Source organism: Hydra vulgaris, chromosome 11 (genome assembly GCF_038396675.1).
Source record: "Hydra vulgaris chromosome 11, alternate assembly HydraT2T_AEP".
Lineage (NCBI taxonomy): Eukaryota > Metazoa > Cnidaria > Hydrozoa > Anthoathecata > Hydridae > Hydra > Hydra vulgaris.
The window spans coordinates 3,034,103-3,051,334 of NC_088930.1; the positions used below are offsets into that span (position 1 = coordinate 3,034,103).

General features: G+C 26.4%; 1 protein-coding gene across 2 annotated transcripts in view; it reads left to right on the plus strand.

Moving 5' to 3' along the window:
• Window positions 1-17,232, plus strand: part of LOC136087340 (zinc transporter ZIP12-like) — a 93,085-nt gene that overhangs the window by 73,620 nt on the left and 2,233 nt on the right. The window contains exons 6-8 of one of the 2 annotated variants that reach the window (XM_065809810.1): window positions 7,674-7,991; window positions 11,197-11,268; window positions 11,614-11,887. In XM_065809810.1, the coding sequence (XP_065665882.1) occupies window positions 7,674-7,991; window positions 11,197-11,268; window positions 11,614-11,887 (664 nt within the window). The remainder of the gene's footprint in view (window positions 1-7,673; window positions 7,992-11,196; window positions 11,269-11,613; window positions 11,888-17,232) is intronic. The other variant, XM_065809811.1, reaches the window with a different exon arrangement.

The following is a 17,232-nucleotide window of genomic DNA, read 5'->3' on the forward strand; positions in this document are numbered from 1 at the left end:
ACATACATACATACATACATACATACATACATACATACATACATACATACATACATACATTAAATACATTCATACCCACATACAAACATAAGTTACAACTCCAGTGATGTTACAGGAAGCGCATGTGGTTGCACATCTTGTCTGTCCACATAATATATTTTCTAAAGACAACTTGACCACGGCTGTTAGCATGTTTTAAAGTATTATGCGTTTCAAAATTTCAAAGAAGAAACTTAAGCTAAATGAAATATAAAAAAATAAAAATAACAATTAACTAAAGAGAAAATAAAATAAAAAAAAAACTTAATAAACTAAAAGTACAAATTAATGAAAATAAAACTAAATTAAACTCAGAGTCTAAGAAAAAATTATTTAAACATTTATAGTTTGAATCAATTTATAATAAGTGATTTTGAAACTTTAATTTTTTCTAACAATTTTATATTACCCTAAACTCTTTAAAATAAAGTAACAAATTACTCTTTATCAATGTTTATTGTTTTATAAAAATATTTTTTTAAATTATCAAAGAGTTTTACATACAGCTAGATGGGCCCCAAAAACCACATGATTTTTTCTTTTGCTGTATCTTTTGTACAAAGCAAATAATTTAACTTTATTTTGCTTTTTTATAAGCTTTTATATGATAAAAGTTCTTCCCATGGGGTTTAGAAGTATTTTGGTATTTTTGTTTGCTTTTTTTTTTCAGTAAAGTTTCGCTATATTTTAGTAGGGGACCTCAAAAACCGCATGGCTTAAATTGTTTATAACTTTTATGAAATTAGTTGCAACTTTCCAATTTTTTGGAATAGCTTGTTATACTAAAATCCCCTTCAAATGGTAGTATGATTTCAAACTTATATTTTAGGGAAGTACCTAAAGCGCTACAAAAACCACATGCTTGGGACCCCAAAAACCACATTAATTATATTATTTTTAACAAAAATATAAGTGATATTACAAAAATTCATGATTTAAAGTAGATTTGTAATAGTTGGAGCTTTCTTTTTGATGATAATGAATTTATATAGAGATTTTATTTTATGCTCCTGCTTAGAGGATAGTTTTAGTTCAGTTTGCAGTATGTGAATTTGCGATATTATTTTATTTGTAAGCAAATAAATAAACATGAGTAAAAGCAACAAAAAATTCAAAACTTGCTTGCAAATGATGTCACTAAATCCAAGTTCTAATGCTGAAGCACTAATTAAAAGAAAAGCTATATTAGAAAAAAACAAACAACTTGAAGCTGCTGTTCAATGGTGTAAAGAAAACAATGTAAGAGGACATGCTGCAATTAAAACAAGACAATATCCACTTATTAAAGATCGTGAAACAATAAACCGTAGACTTGATGGGAAAATAGTCAATGGTCTTGAAAGACAGTACTGTGCAATTCTCTTGGAGGAAGAAGAGATGTCAATTGTTTCATACATTAAGAATAAAAATTGAGCAATGCAAGGCATAAACAAAGCAGAACTAAAAAACTTGTTCTTGATGTTCTGAAAGTTAGACAATACACAAATAAAAGATTGGCAGAAAATTCATAGCATTATCTGCAAATGCAAAAAATGCTTTGACACAAAACAAGTATTTATGTTTCTTATATATATTTTTAAAAGGTAGTAATAGTCAACATGTTAAGATATAAAGAGATTGCTTGTAGTCCAGGAGTTGAAGCTTTGTAAGATAAGCTTTTTTAGTTAATTTTTTACAGTTTTAAACACAGGTTAGGTAAATCGTTTTGGATGCGCTTTAAAGCTAAGAATCCAAGCTTAACACTTAAGCGACAAGGAAATGTGTCAATAGAGCTCTCAATTGCACGAGGGAAATGGCATGTCTCCACCTTGGTATGAGTAAACATTGACTTTTTTATTTTATTTCATAGTATACAATAGCTTCATTTAAAATTTAACTCATAGCTACACCTTTTTATTAGTTTATGTATTGCTACTGTACATTCATGAAAAATAGTTCTACCAAAACTGAGTTACTAATTGATTTTGATGGTTGCCTTTAGACACTCTTGCAGAAGAATTGATTGAGACTGGCATTATGACTGAAGCAGTACAAAAGGGGACAGGAGTTTGGTCTGGAAATATTGATACATGCAGAATATTTAATCACGACGAAACACCACAGTTCATCAATTTTGGTGTTGATGGTACTCCTGCTGGTCTTGTTTTTGCTGCAAAAGGGGAAACATGTTGTAAAATGATCAGAGAGAACCGTGAATGCGTCACCATACATCCTCTAGTGTCATTTTCAGGTAGTTATTGCCTAATCAGTTTTTTGATAAATATTTATAATATGGATTGAATAGATGATATGTATTATCTTTCTTTGTAATTGTAGGAGGCTTTGTGACCTTTGTGTCTGTCAAGTACTTTTTGGTACCGTTGGAATAACTAATCAAATGGCTCCAAAGGAAGCTGTAGTAAGTATTCCGCATCTTCTGATAACAACTTGCAACCATGGTGTATCTGATCACAACTCGTTATTAGATATATACAAAGAGTTTGATGAATATCTTACTGAAAAAAAAGTGGCACGACCAGTAGTTTTGCTTTCTGATGGGCATTGTTCACGCTTTAATTTTGATGTCTTAAAGTTTTTACAATCAAAAAACATACGTATGTTCTTAACTCCACCAGATACCACTGGTGTGACACAGCTTTTAGACCAACTCAACAAAAACCTTCATCATGAGTATCGTGGCATGAAAGAAAATATTTTTACTGATTTCAATTCACTAAATAAAGAAGCTTTTATGATAATTTTAGGACGTATTTGGAACAACTGGGCCCCAAGACAATCTATAATCAAAACTGCAAGACGTGTAGGAGTAACTTCCACATAATTAAGCGTCAATGACATGCAACAGGACAAGTTTGCACGAGCTGCTTTGTGTATGGATTTTCCAAAAAGTGTTACATCCATTACAACAACTCCTGGAAGTTATACTGTTAAATCTCCTGATAAAAGAAAAAATTCAGCTCAGTATTGCAAAGAAAAGTTTGAGCGTTCTCAAGAGCTTATTCAAGAGCTGAGCGAAAAAAGCATTCAACTTGAAGAAATTCCTGGCTTACTGACAGTACAGAAAGTTAAGCCGAAAGTTTCCAAACTTACCACAAGGGTTACGCAGGTTCACGGATCAATGAAAGGAAAAAATGTGTTGGATTTAGTAAAGGTAATTCAAGATAATAAAAATCAAGAAATAAAAGATAAGGAAGAAAAAAGATGGAACAAAGAAAAACAAAAAGAAGCATTTTTACGGTGTAAAAATGAATGCAGCTGTGGAGAAGGTGTTTGCCATGCCATAAAGCTACAGCAATGCTCTTCTTGCCACAATGTACAAAAGTCTGTCTGTGGAAAGTTATCTTGTAAAGTGGATGGAAAAAAACCAATAATGTTTTTAGCTGCTGCAGTAACCAACAACTCACTCAAACGGTTATTGAGCATGAAAGTGATGAAGATACTAGAAGTTAGAAGGATACACCAAGAAAGTGACCTTACAGTGATAAGGAGATAATTCCATTATTCTTAGTCAATTAGTTGATCAACTTATTAAAGAGTCAATAGTTTCAAAGATGTATAAAAACACTTTTAAATTGTCTTAAAGACTAAAGAGCAACATTTCAATTTTTTTTATACAAATAACTAGCAAAAAAGTAATTTTACTTGATTGTTAATAGAAAAATAAATGTTAATAGAAAAAAGCAAAACTCCATTTTAATATTGAGTTTTTGATCCATGTATATATATTATTTAGTAAGGGACCCCAAAGACCACACAGAAACTCTACTTTGGTTAAGATAAAATATTTTAGCAACTGTCTTTTTCATTTATTTTCTTGTGTTTTTTTTGTAGAAGTATGACATAAATCTTTACAAAAAACACTACTTTGCAAACTTAAATTTCAAGTATTTATGGACTATAATGTCAAAATGTTATAAAATTAAAAAAAAATTTTTTTTATTGTTTTTAGTATAATTTTCAAAAATTTATGCTAATTTGGTTATTTTTAACAGTTTCTTTTCAAAAAACTATCTTGTCAAATAAAAAAATCTATTTTGCTGCTTGATAAGGCTTTATCTATGAGTTACAGGTACTAATGTGAGCGTGTGGCTTTTGGGGTCCATGAGTTTTTGGGACCCGTCTACCTGTAATATAATAACTTATTTTTTAATTAAAAAGTATGTATATTTTATGAAAAGTAAATGTTTTTATATATTACATGAAACGCTTTTATGTTATAACAAATTAATTTCAATGTTTATAATAAACACATTTTATTTAAATTATCAGAGTATTTGATATGATTTTTTTTAAATTTATGTATTTATGTATTTTAATCCAAAAAAAATACAGGCCAATTAAATAATAACATATTAAATAAACAGCTCTGTTGATTTTTAGTAAGTTTTTAATGATGTTTAGTAAGTTTTTAATGATTTTTAGTAAGTTTTTAATGATTTTTAGTAAATTTTTAATAATGTTTAGTAAGTTTTTAATGATTTTTAGTAAGTTTTTAATGATTTTTAGTAAGTTTTTAATGATTTTTATTAAGTTTTTAATGATTTTTAGTAAGTTTTTAATGATGTTTAGTTAGTTTTTAATGATTTTTAGTAAGTTTTTAATGATGTTTAGTAAGTTTTTAATGATTTTTAGTAAGTTTTTAATGATGTTTAGTAAGTTTTTAATGATGTTTAGTAAGTTTTTAATGATTTTTAGTAAGTTTTTAATGATGTTTAGTAAGTTTTTAATGATTTTGAGTAAGTTTTTAATGATATTTAGTAAGTTTTTAATGATGTTTAGTAAGTTTTAATGATATTTAGTAAGTTTTTTCTCCACAAAGAAATGTTTACTTTATAATAAATGTTTCTTTCTATTAAAAAAGAAGAAAAACTTATAATGACGTTTAGGTACGTAACCTTGACATTTTCTTATTATTTTTTTTAAAGCTTTTAAATGACTTAATTTTTTAGTTTTTAAGTTTAATTTTTTTTAAATTTTCTCTTTTGATGAAATTTTGCCTGGGGCTGGATCTGGTGAGTAAGGCAGATGGTCGGGTGGTTCAAACCATATTTTGTGGATTTTTGTCATGGCGACTGCTGAAGAGTAAGAAGGCGCATTGTCTTGATGAGACAGGGTTCTGTTTTTCTGCAGATGTGACCATTTTTCTGCAAGTCCTGCCCTCAGCTTGTCAAGTAATGATGCATAGGTTTTATCTTTTTGAGTATAAACAATTAAATGACTTCAAGAAAAGTGGCAATCACTTGGTCATGTTTAAATTCAGCTGCCCAAAACTTCACTGGGATAAATGATGTGCTGAATCTGTCAGGGACAGAATCTAACTCATCTTTGATTTGTGTAGGCATCTTGCCTTTCAAAAACAAATATTTAATGACAGCTCGATACTCATTTTTGTCCCTTTTCACAAATACACTTACATCAACTCAACGGCATTAGGTAATGTCAACCTAACTGTCGACCTTAAAGTGTTTGAGGTTGGCAAAAAATCGCCAACCATTTCTGTTCTATGGTAACTTTTTTGTGTCAAATTTTTTTTGCTGATCTCATTTTTCTAAATTCCGAGGGATAGGAAAAATGAGGTATATATGTGTGTGTATATATATATAAATATATATATATATATAATATATATATATATATATATATATATATATATATATATTTAATATATATATATATATATAATAAAATATATGTATATATGTATATATATATAAATATATATATATATAAATATATATATATATAAATATATATATATATATATATATATATATATATATATATATATATATATATATATATATATATATATATATATATATATGTTGTATATATAAAAATATATATATATATATATATTTATATATTGTATAGACATATGTTTATATATATTGTATATATATAAATATATATATATATATATTTATATATATATATATATATATATATATATATATATATATATATATATATATATATATATATATACATAAATATATCTAGTATAGCGTATTTATGTAACAAATTGTTACCCTATTATTGTTACATTAATTTATATGACATTTTTAGAAAAAGAAGAAAAATTTCTAGCCTGCTGCAGCACTCCCTTGTGGTAGAAGGCTTTAAGTTAGTTAATCTATGTATTGAATGTATTAAATGTTTATGTGTATGTTTGCATATGCATGTGTACAAACACTCACACAATTATATATATATATATATATACACATGGGTATTTAAAAAGCATGCTGTTTTGATTACCACTCTAATTAAAAAGTAGTTCTCAGATTACAAAAAAATAATTTTATTTAAGAGCATGAATTACTATAAAGGAAAGTTTTGATAATATGATGGGGCAAAAATTTAAAGAGAGAAAAGGTTTTTCTAACTTTTTCTGCTGCTTATTGTTTTGAAAGCAAATAGATTTAATATGTTTATGTTATATGTTCCAATGATTATTATTTTTAAGAAAAAAGTTAGCTATATAGTTTTAAAATTAAAACGGTAAAATAAAATAAAATTTTGAATACTTTTCTAAATACGTTTTATATGCTTTATTTTATATATTTTGATACAGCTTGATACTCAGTTTTGTCCATTTTCACAAATGCACTCACATCAACTCACTTAAACGACTGTTACATAGCAACTGCACATTTAAATTTGATTTAAAAGCAAATAGATCTAATATGTGTATGTTTTATGTTCCAATGATTTTTATTTTTAAGATGAAATTGAACCATATAATTTTAAAATTAAAAAACTAAAATAAAAATAAAATTTTAAATACTTTTCTAAATAATATTTTTAAATACATTTTACATACTTCAAATACGTTTTATATACTTGTTTAAACTCGTGACAAATCATGAAAAATGTTATTGTACAATGTTATTTGTACTTTAAACCATGTTATTTGTACTTCAATAAATAATATAAATTTATTACATAAGAGACCAAGATTTTTTTTGGAAATTAAATAGACTAAATTTAAATTAATAGAAGAATTAATTATTCAACTATTTTTTGATATTTAATATTTAATGAATAGTGACTAGTGGTATATGAACAGACCAGAAGACTAGTGATAAATGTGATATATGAGTAGTGACTAGTGGTATATGAACAGACCAGAAGACTAGTGATATATGTGATATATAAATAGTGACTAATGGTATATGAACCGACCAGAAGACTATTGATATATGTGATATACAAATAGTGACTAGTGGTTGATAAACTGACCGGAAGACTAGTGATAGAACACAGCTGATAGAGTATAGATACAAGGTAGTGAAAGAACAAGTTTTGCATTTTGAAGTTTAAGGTTAAAAGAGAGTTTCAATTAAATTAAAATAAAAAAAATCTTGGGTGGGCTCAGTGGTTTCTTAACAATAGTGGCTCAGGTGCCTTGGGAGATACGTTTAATAAACTTATCTAAATCAGTAATACAAATGCAGTTGCAGTTAAAAATGTGAATTAAATTTTGGTTAATTGCAATAATCTTTAATAGCTCAAATGAATGATATATTAATGCTTTAAACTTTAAAAATAAGTTTTTTTAATTATTTTTTTAAATTACTTTTTTTATTATTATTTTGAAAAATTATAAAGTTTTGTTGTCTTTTATGTAGGCTTTAGGTTTTCATAAACATGATTCACATGATCATGAAGATGACCATAATATATTTGCCAAAGACAGTTTTTTATGGAAGTGTTCGCTATTCTTGGCTGGAGTATATTTATTTTTTGTGTTTGAAATAATAATGCATGCATTTGGTGCTGGTCATTCACATGATATTCTCTCCCACAGAGATGAACAGCTTTCAAATGGTCACTCACACGATAATGGTCTAACTCAAAATGGTCACTCTCATGGTGAGGAACACCATTCAAACAAAATAAAAAAGCATGAAAAAAATGTTATAAAAAATAATTATCAAGCATGCAGAGTAAGAAAGTATTTTTACTATTAGTTTTTCACCTTTTGAAAATTTATCCAGACTTTTCTCACTTTACTTACTATAAATATTTTACTACAAATGTTTTACTACAAATGTTTTTCTACAAATGTTTTACTTAATGGGATCTTAAAGTGCCAAGACAAGTTGTGTTTAAAAGACAAGAGAGTGATTAAAAAAAATGTTTGGGCAGAATTTTTTTAAGTAAAACAAAATATTAAATGTATACCAACAAAAACAAACTTTGTTGTTTTACTCGAAGCTTGCCATCTCCACAGTAGCAATTCTCTCAAAGACTTTAAAATATACGCTGCAATCTACAGACTTTATATTTTATTCAAGCACGCTTAATTCCAAAGGGTTTTAGTAAATGATGTCATTGTAAAATTTCAATAAGAAATTACCCTTGGGTGGGGGAGAAGGTGTCTACAAAGAGCGTGTATGAGCTGGAGAGCAGGGGGTCATTTATAAAAGTATGGAGACACTAATGTAAGACAAATATCATCAAATGTTGGGTAGGTAAGTTAAGAGCGTAGTTAATTTTAGGGAGATGGAGGATACTAAAAAAAACTATAGCAAAATGTGGAATGGGGGGGAGGGGGTAGAAGGGTCGAAATTCAGGTGTACGTATACATTATTGATGACCCCTTATTTGCTAAATTTTTTATCGGGTTACATATATTCTTGAAATACTTATTTAATCAAGCAAGATATATTTAATAAAATTTATTCTATAAAACATGTATTGCTAATTTTATTTTATTTTTAAAGTTAAATAATTACTGTTAAAGATTTCAAAGCGGTGTTTTTAAGCGGTTTTGAGCGACAATACGTCTGATCTTGTTACAGATTCTTTGCATTCTTGGTATTATTAACTAATTGCTTACTCTTTGTTATTTGGTATTTTATTTATTATTTGATTTTTGGTATTTTTTTTTTGTGTGCGGTTTAACTTTTAATTTTCTATGAAAAATTTATCTTATTTTTTAACAAATATTGTAACCAACAACAAAACAAAACTAAAACATGTTATTTAGTTATGAAGACAAAGAAAGCAATCCATTTTCAAGTAAAGAAAGTTTGCAATAAAAAAAAAAAAAAGATCCTTAAATTTGAATTTGGGCGGCGCCCAAATACGGTTGGCGCTGTCGAAAATGGTCTAAAATAGCCCCTCGCTGTAAATATACATATTTCCTTTTTATGTATGTATGTATATTTATTTATATTATTAAACAAAGATGTTTGTGCAAATAACATTTTAAAAGGTTTGTGGCTTTGAAAATAGCTGTTATTTTTCACCGTTCAATTTATTTCCATGCCTCTTCAACTTCAGATATCCCTAAAGCACTTTGGTCTTCACCATCGAAATTCGTGTATATTCCATTATCGTCTGGAAACCTGGCTCTAATTGCTATAACAACACATGCTGGTAGAACTTTTAGATTATACCTTCCAAGTTTGCAGTAGGTTAACCAAGTAAATTTACAAAAAGGGGCATATCTAAATGTTCTGCGCAAGAAATGGAGAAATTTACTCAAATTTAAGTAAAATAAAAAAATTCGATGAATAAAAGCAAATTTATTTAGTAAACTAAAATAAAATTTTTAACAACAAACTTATATATATAAATACTTATTAGAGGTTTCTTTTAATGAATCTGGCATCCCAGCTCCTTCCCTGTCATTCAGATTGGCCATTGATATCCATAACGGATATGGTTCAATGCAACCAGTCAAAAAACTTTTATGCTCTGTTATGCATTGATGATCTTTATAAAAAAAAAACTTTTTTTTACTTTACATAGCCGTTATGTACAAAAAAGTTGATGTTTGTTATTATTACTATAATTAATACTGCGCTCATCACTTTATATTTTAAAGAATGTTACTTAATTTGTAATACCTGAGGCGATATTTATTTCCTTTATTTCAATGCTACAAAGACATTCTTTTTCAAGTGGCATAGTTTTACAATATCCACATTTACACCATTGTTCAGTGCCAACACTTAAATGGCTTAACTTTGACGTTTTAGCAATATCAAAATTCAAATTTTCAGAGCTGATGCGATTGTTAACTATTTTGTTTCTCTTATCCATACAGGTTTTTTTTGTCTTTTTTTTAAGAGGTTTGAATCAGTATGGAGTTGCCGACATTTTCAATCGTTTAGTTGTCAAAATTCAAATGCAAAATACAAAATTACCCTAATATTTATATGCAAATTATCAAAATTTATCAATTTCCATTAATTGACATACTTATTAATATTTTCTAACTATAAATTAAATAATTCAGCAATTATCTCTAATAAATGATGTCGTTTACCAAAATTATTTATTAATTAAAAATTAAAATTAGTAAAATGTCATTTCGATAGAAGAACAAAAATGTCATAGCATTAATTGGTTTAGGTAAACTAAAAAAATGTTCAAATTATTTACATAAAAAGAAAAAAAGATTCAGAATATATAATAACGTGATCAACAACTTTTTTATATATTTATTTTATTTAAGAGCGTAATATAAAAATCTTAATTTTATTTGGTTCTTGCGCTCTATAAAAAAACATTCTTATGCTTAGCTTCCTATAAAATTTATAGGAAAGTCACATGATTGGTAATAAACACTATTCAAAAAAAGAAAAAACAATAAAAAATAATATTGATTCAAAAAAAAAAATTCTACAATGACCTCATTTACTAAAACTCTTTGGAATTAAACGCGCTTGAATAAATTATAAAGTCTGTAGATTGCAGCGTATATTTTAAAGACTTTGAGAGAATTGCTACTGTGGAGTCGGCAAGCTTCAAGTAAAACAACAAAGTTTGTTTTTGTTGGTATACATTTAATATTTTGTTTTACTAAAAAAGTTCTGCCCAAACATTTTTTTTTATTATTTTCTTTAAAATAAACACATCTTGTCTCGACACTTTGGGATCCCTTTAATACAAATGTTTTACTTACTAAAAAATTTTTACTTACTACGAATATTTTACTTGCTATAAATGTTTTACTTACTACAAATGTTTTACTTGCTACAAATGCTTATGCATATAATTTAAAAATGTAAGTACTCATTGATATTATTTGTATTTAGTAAATATTTTAAAGCTTTACCATACCAAAATTTTTTTAATAAAAATGATGATGTTTCAATTTTACTTTTTTTTTTTAATCAATAAATCTTGCTGTCTCAGGATGATGGAGTCTTATACACCCCAATTGATGAGAAATTCCAACCTGATACAAATCACAATAATGAATCTAGTGTATGCATTTTTTAATTCAAAATTCTTTCTCATGTTTTTTTTTTATTAGTATTTAAAGTATATTATGAAAAACGCAATGCGAAAAAAATTTTGAATGCCCTATGATATACTCTGATCATTATATTATACCATTATCATGATGTCATACCAAAATTACATGATAGAAGTTCTTATGGTATCCTGAATTTTTTATTATTCCATTATTATGTTATCATATCATAATCATGGCTTCACTATATAATCATGATATTAAATACTGATCATAGTATTGTGCCATTATCAGTTTTTTATGATTACTCTTATTATGGCATTGTATCATAATCAGTTTTTGTATTTTTAAATTAGTATGAAATAAATTTTGTTGAAGTTGAAAAAAGTTTGCAGAGCAATGGTATTGACGGAATCAAAACACATTTAAAAAAAGATTTCTCCAAGAAAGTCCTACCGATCAAAAATTTTAAATCTATAGTTTGGATGATATTTGTTGGCGATGCAATACATAATTTTATGGATGGTATGGCTATAGGCACTGCATTTTCAGACACCTTTCCTGCAAGTCTAAATGGAGGCATAAGCACATCAATTGCAATTCTTCTGCATGAGTTGCCACATGAGCTAGGTATTAACTACTGTTAAATTATTTGTTGTTGATGATTATATTTGAAAAATATTTTGGTTTTCTTAACCATGGAATGGGAAAAGTATTATAAAGCATTAGGGTAAGGGTTTGGATATCCTTGGTATAAATAAAAAATATTTTTTAGCTTTGTTGTCAGCCTTATCATTTTTTAATATACTAATATAATAAATATTCTCTTTTTTTCTTAACATAAATATTAGGTGTTATTAACAATTGTTGTGCACAGTTTATGTAGTGTTGCACATGGTTTGATACATTTTTAAATTAGTGTTAACGTAAATGTTTTCACATGTTGAATAAAAATTTTTGGTATTTTGGTTTTACAAAAATTAAAAAGTTTATTGTTGTAAATAATACATACATAAATGTACATACATTTTCAATACATAAAGTGGTTCAATGTACATAGTTTTTTTAATTGAAAATTTCGTAACCCAAAACATTTAATTTATAAGCAATAAGTATGTTTTTTTTTTTATATGATTACATATTTTAAAGTTTTTAATCAAAAATTGCAAGTTTTGTTTAAAAACAAATTTTTGTTTAACTATTATGAATAATTTTAACTTTTTTTACACAAGCTCTACACTATTTTTTCATACATTTTTTTATGATACTTTTATATATTTTTTCATTTTTTAGCATAAAATGCTGTGATACATGCACAGTGTTTTCTATCTTTTTGCAAAAAACTAATTGAACGTTCCTATAAGCTGATTGATATTTTATATTTTTTACCAGTTTTATTTTAGGCAACTAATGGTGCTCTTTCATTATTATCTTAAAATTGCATTTCTTTCTCTTTTCTACAAGTATTATCATGCTCGCTTCTTAAAGGATTTATCATCTCTAGTTTCATCAACTAAAACCCAATCTCCTTTGACTTGTCATTTAGCTAAGTCTCATTCTTGTACTATATCTATCCCTGCATGCTTTAAAAACTTTTATTTTTCTAGTTTTTTTCCTCGCACTTCAACGCTTTATAACTCTCACCCATCTTCATGTTTTCCTGACTCTGGCTGACAACTTTTTAAGTCTACTGTCTAGGGTTTTCTTGCTTTTTTCTTTGTTTTCTAGTAGTTTCTAACTTAATAGTTACATAGTTGATCTTCTTACTTTGCAGCTGGCTTGCAAACTGCTGTGACTTAAATATTGAAATATAATCTTCAACTTTGAAAAAAAAACATTTGTAGCAAATAAAACATTTGTAGTAAGTTTAACATTTATAGCAAATAAAACATTTGTAGCAAATAAAACATTTGTAGCAAATAAAACATTTGTAGCAAGTAAAACATTTGTAGGAAGTTAAACATTTATAGCAAATAAAACATTTGTAGTAAGTTAAACATTTATAGCAAATAAAACATTTGTAGTAAGTTTAACATTTATAGCAAATAAAACATTTGTAGCAAATAAAACATTTGTAGCAAATAAAACATTTGTAGCAAGTAAAACATTTGTAGCAAGTAAAACATTTGTAGCAAATAAAACATTTGTAGAAAGTAAAACATTTGTAGCAAATAAAACATTTGTAGCAAATAAAACATTTGTAGCAAATAAAACATTTGTAGCAAGTAAAACATTTGTAGCAAGTAAAACATTTGTAGCAAATAAAACATTTGTAGTAAGTAAAACATTTGTAGCAAATAAAACATTTGTAGCAAATAAAACATTTGTAGCAAGTAAAACATTTGTAGCAAGTAAAACATTTGTATCAAATAAAACATTTGTAGCAAGTAAAACATTTGTAGGAAGTTAAACATTTATAGCAAATAAAACATTTGTAGTAAGTTAAACATTTGTAGCAAGTAAAACATTTGTAGTAAGTTAAACATTTATAGCAAATAAAACATTTGTAGTAAGTTTAACATTTATAGCAAATAAAACATTTGTAGCAAGTAAAACAATTGTAGCAAATAAAACATTTGTAGCAAATAAAACATTTTTAGCAAGTAAAACATTTGTAGCAAGTAAAACATTTGTAGCAAATAAAACATTTGTAGTAAGTAAAACATTTGTAGCAAATAAAACATTTGTAGCAAATAAAACATTTGTAGCAAGTAAAACATTTGTAGCAAGTAAAACATTTGTAGCAAATAAAACATTTGTAGTAAGTAAAACATTTGTTGCAAATAAAACATTTGTAGCAAATAAAACATTTGTAGCAAATAAAACATTTGTAGCAAATAAAACATTTGTAGCAAGTAAAACATTTGTAGCAAGTAAAACATTTGTAGTAAGTAAAACATTTGTAGCAAATAAAACATTTGTAGCAAATAAAACATTTGTAGCAAATAAAACATTTGTAGCAAGTAAAACATTTGTAGCAAGTAAAACATTTGTAGCAAATAAAACATTTGTAGCAAATAAAACATTTGTAGCAAATAAAACATTTGTAGCAAATAAAACATTTGTAGCAAATAAAACATTTGTAGCAAGTAAAACATTTGTAGCAAGTAAAACATTTGTAGCTAATAAAACATTTGTAGCAAGTAAAACATTTGTAGCAAGTAAAACATTTGTAGCAAATAAAACATTTGTAGCAAATAAAACATTTGTAGCAAGTAAAACATTTGTAGCAAGTAAAACATTTGTAGCAAATAAAACATTTGTAGCAAGTAAAACATTTGTAGCAAGTAAAACATTTGTAGCAAATAAAACATTTGCAGCAAATAAAACATTTGTATCAAGTAAAACATTTGTAGCAAGTAAAACATTTGTAGGAAGTTAAACATTTATAGCAAATAAAACATTTGTAGTAAGTTAAACATTTGTAGCAAGTAAAACATTTGTAGTAAGTTAAACATTTATAGCAAAAAAAACATTTGTAGTAAGTTTAACATTTATAGCAAATAAAACATTTGTAGCAAATAAAACATTTGTAGCAAATAAAACATTTGTAGCAAATAAAACATTTGTATTAAGTAAAACATTTGTAGCAAGTAAAACATTTGTAGCAAGTAAAACATTTGTAGCAAGTAAAACATTTGTAGGAAGTTAAACATTTATAGCGAATAAAACATTTGTAGTAAGTTAAACATTTATAGCAAATAAAACATTTGTAGTAAGTTTAACATTTATAGCAAATAAAACATTTGTAGCAAATAAAACATTTGTAGCAAATAAAACATTTGTAGCAAATAAAACATTTGTAGCAAGTAAAACATTTGTAGCAAGTAAAACATTTGTAGCAAATAAAACATTTGTAGCAAATAAAACATTTGTAGCAAGTAAAACATTTGTAGCAAGTAAAACATTTGTAGCAAATAAAACATTTGTAGAAAGTAAAACATTTGTAGCAAATAAAACATTTGTAGCAAATAAAACATTTGTAGCAAGTAAAACATTTGTAGCAAGTAAAACATTTGTAGCAAATAAAGCATTTGTAGCAAGTAAAACATTTGTAGCAAGTAAAACATTTGTAGCAAGTAAAACATTTGTAGCAAGTAAAACATTTGTAGTAAGTTAAACATTTATAGCAAATAAAACATTTGTAGTAAGTTAAACATTTGTACTCTGCTCGAGCTGCTAAGCTCGAGCAGAGTACAAATACTGTATCTGTCACTGCATGCTCTAAAAACTTTTGTTTATCTAGTTTATTTTCCTGCACTTCAACACACTGGAACTCTCTCCTATCTTCATGTTTTCCTGACTCATACAACCTTTAAGTTTCTTGTCAACTGTTTCCTTGCTCTATAATTTTATTCTTTTTTTTCTACTAACTCCCAACTTAATAATGGTTGCTTGCAGCCTTGTTGGGACTTAATCAACATAAAAAAAAATTGCTTTGTAATAAAGCATGAATCAAAGTAGTTTAGCTTTTAAATTCATTTTTATAATGACTTTAATTTGGTTGTTTTTTTACTGATAAAAAGCAGTAATTTTTATTATGCAATCATTTACAGAAATCAATTTAAGTTCGCTTATTAGTTACTATGGCATTAGTTTATGCTCAAACATTTTTTTGACTTAAGTTTTGTTAAAGTGTAATTATCATTTTTTTAGTTATTTACTAATTTACTAATTTTAATTAATTAATGATTAAGTTATTTATTTTTATTATATTAGTAAATTAAATTTCTAATTTATTAAAAGTTATTTTATGCAAAAACTGCATCAAAAAAATATTTTTTGTTGCTCTTCAAGAAAATCGGTTGTCCGGTGCCATCGGTCATGTCTGTGCAACATTAGATAACTGTTACCTGGCCATTTTTGAGTGTGCGTATTCCAAATATATAGAGCAGATAAGATTTTTTAATGGTCATTTTATTTTTTTTAAACGGTCATAACAAATTTTATGTTGTGCTTACATGAGTTATGTTTCATTAACAATGGCGTTGCCTAATACATAGCTTCAAATTTTTTTTTTTCAAATGAAAAATATGTTAAACTAAATATGAAGTATGATATTGGTCTCTCAAAAATCGGTAAACCATTTTAAAATGTAGACCAAAATTCTTTATTTGGAATCACATGCTCAATTAACGGTTGTGTAGCTGTGCTTTTTTATGAAGAATTCAAGTTCTAGTAAAAGAAAATGACTGAAACTTGATACCTAACCATTTTTTAAGGTGCTGAATGAAAAAGATGTTAAACTAAATATAACGTATGATATTGGTCTCTCAATAAAAGGCTAAACATTTTGAAATGTAGACAAAAGTTCCTTATTTGGAATCACATGCTCAATTATAGGTTGTGTAGCTGTGCTTTTTTATGTAGAATTCATAAAAAATTTTATGAATAATTCTAGTGGAAGAAAATGACTGAAACTTGATACCTGACCGTTTTTGAACATACTGAATACAAAAATGAAAAAAAAAAAAAAAAAATTTTTGAATTTCGTTTTTTGACTTTGATCAAGTCAAATTTTTTGTGCTCAATCTTCATAGGTTCGGAATTTTTTTCATTGGAAGACGTGGATAATTTGAACTTTATCTTTAAATCATTTCCTTTATCAACTTTAGATACGAAGCCAAGAAACCATAAAAACCAATAGATGTTGCAATATCATAACAGAATTGATCCAAGCATTTCATATTTTCATTTATTAAGAAAGTTAAATGTTACAGCAAAATGATCATCATTAAATAAATGTTACAGCAAAATGATCATCATTAAATAAATGTTACAGCAAAATGATCATCATTAAATAAATGTTACAGCAAAATGATCATCATTAAATAAATGTTACAGCAAAATGATCATCATTAAATAAATGTTACAGCAAAATGATCATCATTAAATAAATGTTACAGCAAAATGATCATCATTAAATAAATGTTACAGCAAAATGATCATCATTAAATAAATGTTACAGCAAAACG